The sequence below is a fragment of the Sylvia atricapilla genome, chromosome 2 (assembly GCF_009819655.1).
Source record: "Sylvia atricapilla isolate bSylAtr1 chromosome 2, bSylAtr1.pri, whole genome shotgun sequence".
Classification (NCBI taxonomy): domain Eukaryota; kingdom Metazoa; phylum Chordata; class Aves; order Passeriformes; family Sylviidae; genus Sylvia; species Sylvia atricapilla.
In genome coordinates this window covers 108,118,709-108,131,479 of record NC_089141.1, presented here as the reverse complement: position 1 = coordinate 108,131,479, position 12,771 = coordinate 108,118,709, and the positions used below count along the sequence as shown (strand labels likewise).

The 12,771-nt window shown below is 35.3% G+C and overlaps 1 protein-coding gene across 5 annotated transcripts in view; it reads right to left on the bottom strand.

The window, feature by feature from the left end:
• Positions 1-12,771, bottom strand: part of USP9X (ubiquitin specific peptidase 9 X-linked) — a 97,355-nt gene that overhangs the window by 43,252 nt on the left and 41,332 nt on the right. For all 5 annotated transcript variants that reach the window (XR_010743017.1, XR_010743016.1, XM_066314050.1 and 2 more), the window contains exons 12-15: positions 11,716-11,922; positions 10,811-10,947; positions 5,526-5,659; positions 1,204-1,291 (exon numbers count right to left, since the gene is read on the bottom strand). Coding sequence is in view for 3 of the 5 variants with exons in the window: in XM_066314050.1 (XP_066170147.1) it covers positions 1,204-1,291; positions 5,526-5,659; positions 10,811-10,947; positions 11,716-11,922 (566 nt within the window). In the remaining 2 variants the exon portion in view is untranslated. The remainder of the gene's footprint in view (positions 1-1,203; positions 1,292-5,525; positions 5,660-10,810; positions 10,948-11,715; positions 11,923-12,771) is intronic.

The window sequence follows — 12,771 nt, the reverse complement described above, 5'->3', positions numbered from 1 at the left end:
TGCAATCATTCGCTATGCTTTAACACTTGCTTTAGCAAAATTGCAAAAAAGGTATCAATAGCATGGAGCAGAGCCAGAAGCAGAAATTAATTAACTGGAAATTTTTCCTTTTATTTAAGCAAGTTTTTCCTTTGTGTTCAATTATTATGAAACATTTACTAAGATCTTCAATGCTGAGAACTAACATAAGGATGTTTCAGGAGGAACAAATGATAATCAAAATTCTTTAGAATAATTTTTCTGATGCAATTTTTTTTTAAATGTAAAAGAAATCAAGGACTGAGTTATGGCTCTGCTTTTCAGGAACTGCTACATACATATTCTACATTTGACATCCACAAGACTTCATAAATCTGTACATTAACAAATAGTGAACTTAAATCTAAAGAAGTTAAAATTGTTAACATGCATGAGTGATACATTAAGTATCCTATTGTATAATTTTACTAAACAGTTCACATTTTAGCTTAGATAATGAAAATTCTTGGTAAAACTTTAAAAAGAAAATCTCCCTTAGAAAACAAGGTAAAAATAGTTCAAAACTTGACAATCCAAAATTTTCACTCATCTAAAAAAAGGTTAAAACCAAGTAGGAAAAAGCTGAGAGAGACTTAGCCTAAAAAGCATCAACATTCTGCTCTGTGATCAGCAGAGATCCCTTGTTTTCTTATTTTACTCAAACAGGAGCTGGCCAAAATAATCCAAATAAATTTTTCATTGCACTTTCCTTCTAGGGCTCAGTTGCTGCCAATGCAGTATCAGCAATGTACAAAAGTATATGTCAGTTTATGATCATGGATTCAAATCTGGTGTGATATAAGCAGGGACACATGGCCATACTCCTCCTTGGAATATTTTAAATTTTAAACTGAGTTACCCCAATAGAAATATAACACTATTTAAATCAGTATTGTTCCGTACACAGAGAGGAAAAAGTACAAATCTTAGTCCAGAATCAGAGCCTTGGATTCCAAAGATTCTAATAAACTTTATCTGAATAACCCAACAGTAGCATAGAAGCCCTCCAGGAAACAAAAAACCCAAGCCAAACCAAAAACATTCAGTGTATTCTTTGCATCTTGATTTTGAAAGAAGTTAACAAAACAAATTAAAGTCATAGAAGAGAAAGAAATGCAAAGAGTTTGTCTTTAAAAAACATTCAAAGCATTCTTAAATAAGTTAAATGTTGAAGTTAAAACTCACCGTAAGAAGTTAAGCCGCTCCTGTACTTCCTGCACGTGACTGTATCGGCTTCCTGGTCTCACAGTCTGAGGATCATATTCACCATGCTCTGCAAATAAAGTATTTTATTAGACAACACATTCAGAAAAGTGATGCTGACTCCAGAAGACAGGATGTGTTTGAAGATTTGTTACTCTGAATAACCCAGACCCAGTACATTTGCAGTGGGATGTAGGAAGGGTTTTCACATGTCAGCTACCAGGTAATGCTTCCCCCTGAGCTGAGCACAGGCAAAGACCACCGAGGTCTATAATCAAGTCAACAATTATGTGCAGATAACAGCTGCTCACTGTTCAGTCTTACAGAATGTAATGGAAGTGTTACAGAACAATTGGAACTGCACTCTACTAATTCACATCAATTTTCCTATTTTCAAGTAGTCAATTTGAAGTCAGAAGTTAGTTGAAAATAGAACTATACCAAGCATATAACTCAATTATCCAGTGCTTTTTTTCCTGAGGATGCTTTAGTTTTATTACGCAGCATCTTTTCCAAAATTTAATTTTTCTATTTTTTTAGGCTTTTTCTTCTCCAGAGGAAATCATAACTACATTTCTTTACCACCTTTATACATAGCTATGCACACAACATAACTCAGAGGAAGTATAAGACATCATTTATTGCAAGTCTCCAAACATAAATCCCAAATGCCTGTAATACTGACAAGCTTGAAACAGAAGAAGTATTTTGAAAGTAAAGCATGAAGTCAAACTTTCACCTGCATTTTGTCAAAGTTTAGGAAAATATTTTCTTAAAAAACAGCAATTTTGTTCATAGGAACATGGTATTGTTTGGTGGTTGGCTGTTGTTTCATTTTTTTTAAATTAAAGAGATACAATATAGATCTGCACTTGTATTACCTTCATCTGTACTAGCAGAATTTCATCATGACACATATTCATTACGACAGCTGCATTATATACTAATTAATGCTACATTTCGTATTTGCAAAGGTGTAAAGATTGCCCTTAACTAAGGTGACCCAGCCATGGTAGACTTCTCATGACAACATCAAGGTTAATACTTAATTTTATCTTCAGAGTTGAAATACAGTATCTTCTATTACATCAGGCAGAGGGATAAAAGAAGTACATCAGTGTTTCAAAATAAAGAGAAAAAAAATTGTCATAAATACTCCTCTCTATATCCAAATGTAAAATGTACTGTACCTTAAAAATTGAGTGACAGAGGAAACAGAACACCAGTAGTTAACTGATGTCTGCAAAACTGAAGACATTATGTTAATCAGAAATCCTTAAAAATCAAACCATAACCTTAATGAAATGATCATAAATGAGCAATTAGCAAAAGGAGAAATGTGAAAAAAAATCTGAAGAAATAATATAAAAGTATGTGAACAAAAATAATTTAAGAATTAGAAGTAGAAAACAAGCAAAATATGCTGTGTCTCCAGCAGAAAAAAAATCAGGGTAGATAAGCATATTGCAGAGAAATTAAAATTGATTATTTGAAGTGTTGGGTGTTGTGGGTGGGTTTTTTGTTTGATTTTGATTTGCTGAGGGGGAGGTTGTGATGTTGGTTTATTTTCACTGTGGGGACTATCTGGGCTTTTTCTTCCTGACTAGAGTTTAATTCACAGACACAACGTCAATAGCAGTAATGACAGGAGAACTCAAAGCCATGCAGCTGCAGAAAGGCAGTGTGGATGTACTTCAGAATTCTGAAAAACTCTGCACTACAAAAAAATTCCACTTTCCTAAATATTTTCTATATCACATTCTTTCTACATCTCCCAATTTATTTTCTACTCTGTACATCCCACAGCAAGTCAAAGTGTGATCTCCTTAAAAATTCCTGTTACATACTGGAGCAGAAAACAACCACTTGAAAATTTACGTATAATTAGTGATAAACACACACAGAAGATCATATGGTTCATTTTCTACAAATCCATTTCATTAACACTTTGGAGTTTTTATTATTGCAGGAAAACAGAAATAAAGGAGAATTGGCTAGCAATCTTTTAAATTTTTCAGAAGATCTTTGATTAATCGTTGAAAAGGTGAAACTGTGACCTCCTTCAGGACTACAAAATCCAAGAGCAGTTGTTTCATCTCACGGAGAGCTGAAGGAAAGGATGAGTTCAATAGAAGTGAAAATCACAGGGCATGGAAAAAGTTCAGAAGCATAGACTAGGCTTGTTTTTAACCTTAAAAAGGCAAACATATAAAGGGGAGTATCCCAGAAACCACCACGCATTAGTGGATAACAGAAGAATAGGAACACTGTTCTCCATCACTGAACACAACCAGGGAAGACTTCAAGGAAAACAAACATATGGTAAATTCAAATTAATTTTAAAATGTCCAAATTACACGGTAATTGCAGTGTTAAGTGCCAAGAATGTCTGTTGACTACTGGATTTTTTATTTCTGTGGCATTTGTTTGACCTGTGTCATTGTTTGGGACTTAGCCTTGAATTTCCCCCCTCATCTCATTCACCTTCTCCACCCAAGCTTCATTCTACAGCTTCCAGTTCTTTCTGTCTTCACATGCATAATCTTCTTTCTTCCCCTTTCATTTATTTCCTTTCATTTATATGGCCCCCTGGCATAATTCCTCCCCCTCCATGAAGGCATGGAAGACAAACTTCACAGTACTCTATGTTCTGCTCTATTTAGTATATAAAACTGAAAATTAAAAGAGTTTTTTGCACAGGAACTGTGGATTACAGTGAGCACAGTATCTGCAACATGAGGAAGATTTCCTGGTTGCCCTTAATAACGCAATAAAGCAGCTAATAAAAATCCCCACATTATTATTGATCTGCTTTTGTACTCTGATACAAATGAGAAGTTCTGCAGCAGCTTCATCTTGAGAAACAGCAATTTAATTGCTTTGTAATTAGATTAAATTTAAACCCTTTACACACTTGTAATTCCTATTGCACTGAAGATGTCTGTATTAATGCTTAACTAAGTCATTATAGCTGGGAAGGGGCAGGGCAATGTGGGTTTTTGGGAAAGGAAAAGAATCATGCAAGACATCAGCCTAATTCTTCTGCCTTCAACAATTCGATAGGTTAACAATATTTTCAAAAATTACCTTTTGGCTTGAGAATTAAAAATAAGACAAATTAAAAATAGTTCCTAGCCTAACAGTGAGAACAGACCAAATAATTTAGTATTATTTTAACATGAATTAGTGCAATGCTATCATTAGTTAAGGAACTTAAATTAGGGTAACCCCCCTCCCTCATGTATTCCTGAATAGAGAAATACAGCTGCAGTATGTAGATTTAACTGAATGTTATTCTCAGTGGCCTACACCTCATTGAAGTGGCCATCTTCACAGAGCACCACTATTTACACAACTCCTCAGGTATGTATTTTTGGTAACTCTTATACAAAATACATATATATACACACACACACACATATAAATATATATATTTAATACTCCAAAACACATGAAGTCCAAAAGGCTACTTTCCTGTGCACTGGTAGATAGAAGCTTTCCAAGAGACAAATAAACTGCCCTCTCTGAATGACCTACATTGAATTCCTCCAGAACACACTGTGTCATTTTTGACATCCAACAGAAAGGCTGCCAGACTGTTATAAGGCCAGGGTAGAACAGTCTTTGGTTCCAGTAAGTAAAGTCAAGGGTGTAAATCTCCTCCTTTCACTTCTGTTGGCATCATTTTATATTTATAGAACTGTGGTCCAGTGTACTGAATTTCCTGGTCCACTGTTCACCTTCACTTCCACACTTCTACCTCAGTAGGTAAAAGTTAATCCAGAGTAAAAGGGTAAATTCATCTAGCAAAGAGCTGGATTTAGCCTAAAATACAAAAACACTAACACAAGTGCTGCAAATTACACAGGAAAAAGAAATGGTATCCCTGTGGTTTGAAGTCCTTCTCCATGACAAATTCCAAATATTGGCTGCAAATTGAGGTGATAAAAACACTTCTCAAAGGAGCCTTCAAAATTCAAAACTAGAAGTTTTACTACTAGAACCTTCCACAAAGTAACTACCCTAGCTTAAGCTGGTTAAGATGATTTTTATCAATCCATAGATAAACAATGGCTGCCACTTTCTCATATTCTGCTGCAAAACACACATTTCAATTATAAAAAAGAAAAAATTAGTATTTTAAGGTTTTCTAACCAAACCAGTCACCACAAAGGCTATTAACCCCATAGATGCTTGAAAATTAAACAAATAAACTTAACAGTTATTTTATTATGGGAATTTAACTCCATTTTCAACTGGAGTTCTCCTATACTCCATGAAGCAACTTCCATGTTAACACTCACCTTTAGCATACTGCCTCATGCTTTCCATATAGGCAGAGAGGTTTTCTGCAACCAGTGTAACGAGGGCGTGATTGTGCTGAAGTTGATTGATTAAGTCATGTCGGTAAAACACGTGAGGACTTCGCTGAGTTTGACTGAAATGAAAATACAAGTGTCAGAGGAAAAGAAAGAAGCTTTGCAGCAAATAGTTCAGAAATCAATTTAAGAGAAACACCTTTGATGCAAGGTGCAAATTTTCCTACAACATCTCAAACAGAACACAGATTAAGTTTCTGACAATACTTTTCTATCTTCTGACATATCAACAGTTATTATCAGTTACTAAAGCAGCTCATTTATGAGCATTATAATAATATAATAATAATTACAGTTACAATATGTATGGAAAACATCAAAGCAATGTGAGCAGCTCAGTGTGCTGGAGGGACAATATCTGCAGCAAGGCAGAAGATAAATAAACACCTGTCCAAAATGCAGCACAGAGACCCTCAACTACAGTATAACTACAATACACATTACCCTGGTTTCTCCCACAGCCATCTGATACTCTTCTCCATATTTAACATTAAAACACCAAGTAAAACTCAACACCAGAGTCAAAGCACACTAGCCAATAACCACACCAATCATTTCAGTACTTTAAAATCCTAAAAAAAGTATTAATTTTTTTCTAATAATGACTATGTGAAAAAATGTTGGTACAAGCCAAAAAAGCTGTTACACAAGAGCATATAACCTAAAACCCCCTGGACAAGTTCAAGGAAATACCACAAAGAAATAATTAGATTACAAGTGAAGTGTATTATCAAGACTTGACCAAAAATGCTAATCTTAAACAGCACCAGAAATATTCAAATGACAAAAGCAAAAGAAAAGACAGAGCTTGTGTCCAAGACCCACATGCCATGAACACTATCAAATTCTAGAGCCTGGGGACTCATCATCTCTGCAGGACACTCTCAAAATGTCTCAACTGCTGTAGCTGTAGGTCAGAGCACTGATCTTGACTGCATAAACCAGTACTGCTCTTCCATGGTAAAGAGAGAAAAAAGAAAACAAGTGGGTGTCAGGAGGAAGAGCAGCATTCCTCCCTGCCACTCAGCCAATCCCATAGCCTGCCCTAAAGAGAGATGTGATTTCAAAATTGTTCTCCATTCTTTCAACACTTAAACAAGTAGACCTCAGAATCAGCTGAGTGGCTTACAGGTAGGAATTCTCATCCTTTCTGGGAAAGAGAGTGTCCATGCTACATGGCCTAGAGCACTCCACAGTACTGCCACACCTTTAGGGAACAGTGGGGAGGAAGGCAAGAAATCCCAGTTCCAGCATAGCTGACAGTGATCTTTGCAGCTGATAACCACATTTCACTGTAGAGGTAACAGCAACAGATTAATTGATTCACTGGCCAAAGATCAGTGCCCATCTGGGTTTAAAAGACAGAAGCCATCAACACCCTGCCAATAATTATTTTATCTGCAACCAACAGAATTCAGCCTGCTAAGCACTGTGCTTTTCAGAAGATTAAATTCCATAACACGCAGAATTTTCTAAAACAGTTTGAAAGGGGCACTTCAAACACAAATGGTGTTAAACCCAAATACCCAGACATCTGTCAGAGAGAAATCAAAATGTATGAAAAAAGGAAAACATACAGGACTTCATATATTCAAAAGATTCTCTGTTTACACTTTAAGAAACTTTCTAATTATGTTTCACTCCATCTCCACCAACTTTCTTACTCAGAATAAAGCAGCAGCAAATCCAGCAAAAGCCTGGATGTCTATTTCAGTGGTTACTCAAGATGTTGTCTCTAAACAAGGGAACTGCATTCACAAAAGGTAACAGTAAATAAGAACCCTGATTATTTAGGAAATACATATAGTCAAACAACTGAAGAAACAAACAGAACCAAGGTGGGTTATTTTGTGGAATCAGAGATAGTGGATTGCGTATTTATATTCATAATATTATGCATTTGTATCAACATCAAAACCAAAAAGTTTATCAAAATCAAAAACATCAAAACCAAAGTTTATCAGCAGAAGACTACAATGTTCTCTGTTAGATATTTTTTATTTCTCTCCTCTCTCTGCCACATGCACAAAAAGTGCATTTGAACATGGATCCATTGTGGTTTGCAATGACTTCAAAAAGCTTAATAATTGAAACAACTAGAGTTATAACAGAGATCATGAGCAACATTTCCGATGTTATGTTGATCCATTGCTAGGACAAACACAAGGGCAATAAGATTGTCTTTAGGCACAGGGGAAAAGGCTGACCTGACAAGAGCTTCCAGCATGTTTTCTAGTATTAAGACCAAGTCTACATGCAACTAAAATTTTCCTTAAGCATCTAAGGTTAGATTAATATGATGTTGCCATTGGGACACAATCATTTAACCTTTAATAACATTACATTATTATTAATGTTTACTTAATGTGATTATTAGTAAACATTATTAACATTAATAAAATATCATGAAATATTAAACAAATAACATTAAACAAATATTAATATTTATTTAATGTAATCATTCATAATTACATATATTATTAGTTACTAGGCCCTCATTAATGTGCAATAACTAAGGAGCTTGAAAGATTGAAGTTAACAGAAAAACTCATATTTTCATTGTGTTTATAGTAAATGGATACCAAAATTCAACGTATAAAAAGAAAAAATAGCATTTTGAAAGGGATGACAAATTATTTCAGATTATGAAAAAGGACACAGCTAGAATGATTATTTGTTAGAAAAATACTGGCAAACCAGCAACAGCAAAATTCCAAACAATTTAATTTAAATGGATTAAAGAGAATTATTTATCTGCACATACAACTCACCCAATATAATACTACATATGTAACTCAGCTTCTGAAGATGGCAATTGTGCTAACTGAACAAATGCTATGTACCACTAAAAGAGAGTGCAGATTATTCAGATTTAAATCCAAATTGCAGCAGTCAACCCTCACAAATTCTACTACTTATGCTAAAGAGTGACCTGAAGCATCACTGTTGCCTTAAAGCACTATGAAACCTCTGAAGTCTCAGTGTTCAGTCAATTCTCCTGGACAAGTAATTTAAGAGTCTGGTCTTCTACTGTTCAGGTAGACACAGGTCAGACTTAAGCATTTGATATTGGTCTACAGGAGGCTGTATCATACAACACAGAGAGAATTAATATGATTATCTGTAAACTAAAGGTCAATATTCTGAGTAATAAAGGCGACTAACCCTAGGTATTAATAAGCATCTTTGCACACATAAGAGTCCTTGTACTTATATAAATATTATTTTCTGTTTTAATTCTGGTTAAGCTGAATTTCCTGACACATGTAGCATTTCTCTGTCAGGGAGCTAAATTTTGCCACAGCAATTGTATAACAAATTCATCACTTTGTTCAACTGCATGAATAACTAGCAACAATAAAAACCTCCCCCTCAAAAGAATTTCTACAGTGCCAATGGCATAAGATAATTTATACAGATTTTTGCCAAGATCAGCAGCACTTGCTGATCTGGACTGAACTTTCCATTGCCAGTGCCAGGCAGCTGACCCACCTCAAAAGAGTAGCATAAAGAGTATCTGCCCTGACATGTTTTTGAGGCAGTTGTCACAAACACCTGTTTGGACCTATTTTTACTCCAAATTCTAGAAGGATGTTTAAGTTTTAAGTCAGATAAGGTAAGCTGTTAGAAGAGGTACTGTATGCATGCATTACAGTTTCCAAACTGTATCAATATTAAGAGTTATTCAGAAAATAAAAGGGTTTTAAATTCCTTGGTTAAAACTTTCAATTGCAAGTTCACTTTCCTGCCATATTTTTTTTGAAATTCTGTATAAAAATAAGGTGCCACTACATACTGCAATGCAGACTGCCCTGAAATCTGAGGAAGATATGGTCAGATTTAAAAAAAGAGGAGAGACATTCAAACCATTTAACTGAACACAGACCATAGGGGAAACCTACACTTCCACGACCAAAAGACCTTCAGTTCCTCCCAAGATTACTTCAGAGCACAAACCTAAATCAGTGCCTTGAATGACTGAAGTGTTCCAGTAATTAATTCCTTAAAGCAAAGCACCTTTTGGTTAAGGCACTGTGCTAAAAGCATCCAACTTGAATAACCAGGTAGCTTGGTTTGCCTGGATCTTACAGCATGAGAAAGGTTAAGGATTCCAAGACGGTGAAAACAAGACTTTTCTGTGAATTACCAGGTAATTCTGTGACCTTTTTGGATAAACCTTAAACAATCATTAATGTAAAACTGTAATGAATTAAAATATACTGAAAATCTGAGAAGTATGTTGCAAACTAAATTAATAAAGAAAACTCCAAAAGCCAGGAATGCAACATTATCACAGCTCCTGAAAATAAGAAGATAGTGCTGTTGCAAACTGTGGCTTATTTCCCTCAACTTTCCCTGATTAGATCGTTCTTGTGAGCCAACTGTAATAGCAACACTGATTTGAATGCTTTATCTGCTTACAAGAATTAAAACAAAGCAATTGTGCAACACTGATATGCCAACAATGTTTTTCAGAAGTTTGTAAAAATTCTGACATGGATACAAACACTCTTAGAGGCTCAGTCTTTCTTACTGAGAAGATATTTAAAATAATTAAAATAATCATGTATAATATACTTCAACAAGTCCAAAGAGATAATGGCTTCTCATTATTTATTCCTTTCAGAAACAAACATCAAATGAACTCCCCACAAAACAAACAAACCAACCTCTTAAGTCAAATAAGCCAAATGCCACACATTTCTAATCTATTCCATTCAGGAGAGAAAATCGGTAGAGAATTTCTCCCAGACCATAAGGTTACCTTTGATTTTAACCATTTGAACTAGATGACCTGCAAGAATTTATCATCAAGGAACAAGGTGGGTGGCTATGTTTATGTATGTACGTGTGTGCATACAGCCATATAGGCTCGTAAAATGTACTTATGCTTATAAACGTATATAAGATAATTCCATTGTTAGGCAGGAAAGTCCATGAATAACTGAAAAAGAAACCTAGATTTTCCACTAGATTAGCATAAAAATCATTAAAAACATGCATGTAGGAGCAGCTAATGCTATCTTACCAAACTTAGGTGTCTGACTTTTCAGACACTATTTATACAGATTAGAACAAACTCAAGACCATAACTTCCAATGCGGATTATGGTTTTTCCTAGACTTTTCTGACCTCTTAAAAAAAAAAAAAATCAAATCCAACTCATCCAACTTTTAACAGACAAAATTTTATCTGAATCCCATTCTTACCTCAAGTTCTGTGGTGCTTCACCAAACAAACTGCAAATCTCTCTGATCTGTTTCAGTGCAGGAATGACCCATTTGTCATTTGTGCGAAGTTCTTCTATAAAACGATCTATCCATTGGATCTTTTGTGTATCTCGATCCTTAAAGAACAGCAGTTTACAATCAAAACCAGGCATATGGCAGAACCATCCTAATTCCCTTTCATTGCTTCCAAGATAGAACACACAAAATCAAACAAATACTGGATCACCTGAGGACCGAAGCATGAAAGCATAACAGAAGTATCTGAGCAGCACTACATGCTGGCAGAAGCTACCAGTGTGTTACAAACTTCCTGTACTCAAGCCCTCTACTTATTTAACAAGTGTTTAAATAATTTGCTCTCTCCTCTTTCATTTATTTCTACTCACTTCGGTAAAATATCAAGAAACAATGAGAAACTGTTTCTTAGCAAGATGGATAATGGATTCATTTCAAACCATAATTAATTACTACTCTGACAGACTTCCACAGAAGTTTGGCTGGGGAAGGAGAGTGTATAATAGAACCAAAAAGATCTTGCTAGGTCCTTTCTATCATCATACAAGACAGGTAAGGACTTACTGGCACAAAAAACCCTCAACAAAACCCACTGAAACAAATCAGCATGATGGAGTTTGAGGGGCAGGAGGGCTGCTTTTCCTTTCTCCCTATTTCTTTTGGCAGAGTTCTGATGTATTACACTCTCTCCTATTAAAGCACCAACTGTGTTAATTAAAAGATGTCCTGCAACATTTTAAAAGTACCGGGATGTTGGTAGAACCATACAAATTTATGTAAGTAACACTTTTGTTAAATTTACAAATACCTTGAATTTTTCATGGGGAATGGAAGGAAACTCTTGACTGATTTTATAGCGGACTACTCACCTGTGAACAGCTGTAATCTAAGATTTTAATATGGGCACTAAGAGCCTGGTCCATGATATCAACTGGCACATCATCACTGTGAGCCAAATTCCACAAAAGGTTCAGCACTTTGTGTGCCATCACACCGTCCTTGTCATCCTCCGCAAGGCGCCGAATTAACTCCAGCAGTTTCTCACGCTGTTTCTTGCTCGCGTTCGTCCAACTTGCCTAAGACAGTGTTTGTAAAAAACATTACAGAACTCCTTTGGTTCAAAGTTTCACATATAACCTGCACTGTTAATAAATGATGCAACAATAAAGTGATGCAACTACATAAAGAATTTTCACATTAATTACTGTCATTAATAATCAATAGCAAATTAGAGCAATACATAAGCCAGACACAGATGAATTGGTCTTCTAGTACTTGCAACCACAGCAGATTCAACTTGAGGCTTAAAAAAGATGGCTCTTTGTTTAAAGGTCACAGATGTGCTTGAAAAAGTTAACATTACCATTGACAATTTCACCAACAGAGTGGACTCAGCTGTTTCTTTCAAATGCTTTAACAAAACTCCTGTGCTTAACACTTAGAAGACTTCTCAAATAACTAATAATTACTACATATGTAAAACTTCAGTATCACTCCTGCCTCTGAATCTGACTGAAACACATGGCCCCTGCATTAAATTAACCTTTTCCTGGGAAAGTTTTCAATATAGCATCACTTCATATTCATCTGTCAAGGTCAGACACAACAGTTTACACACAGAATTTCTGAGCACTCTGTTGAGTATCTGAACTACAGAACATTAGACCCACATTCACCAAACTACAAGACCACATTAAACGAAGCATAAATTGCCTGTAAGCCAAAATATGACTATAATGTATTTATCTAAAAAGAGAAAACAAGAGTCTACAAAGCTGGCTTGCATTTTCTAGTACAGCAGATCATGTCCTGAAAGTGAAACAGTAAAACAAGCTGGAAAGCACCACTATTGGAAGCTGCAAATGTTAAATGTTATACGTAAAAGCCAATGAATAACATAAACTTTCAGAAACGAGTTGTTTTGT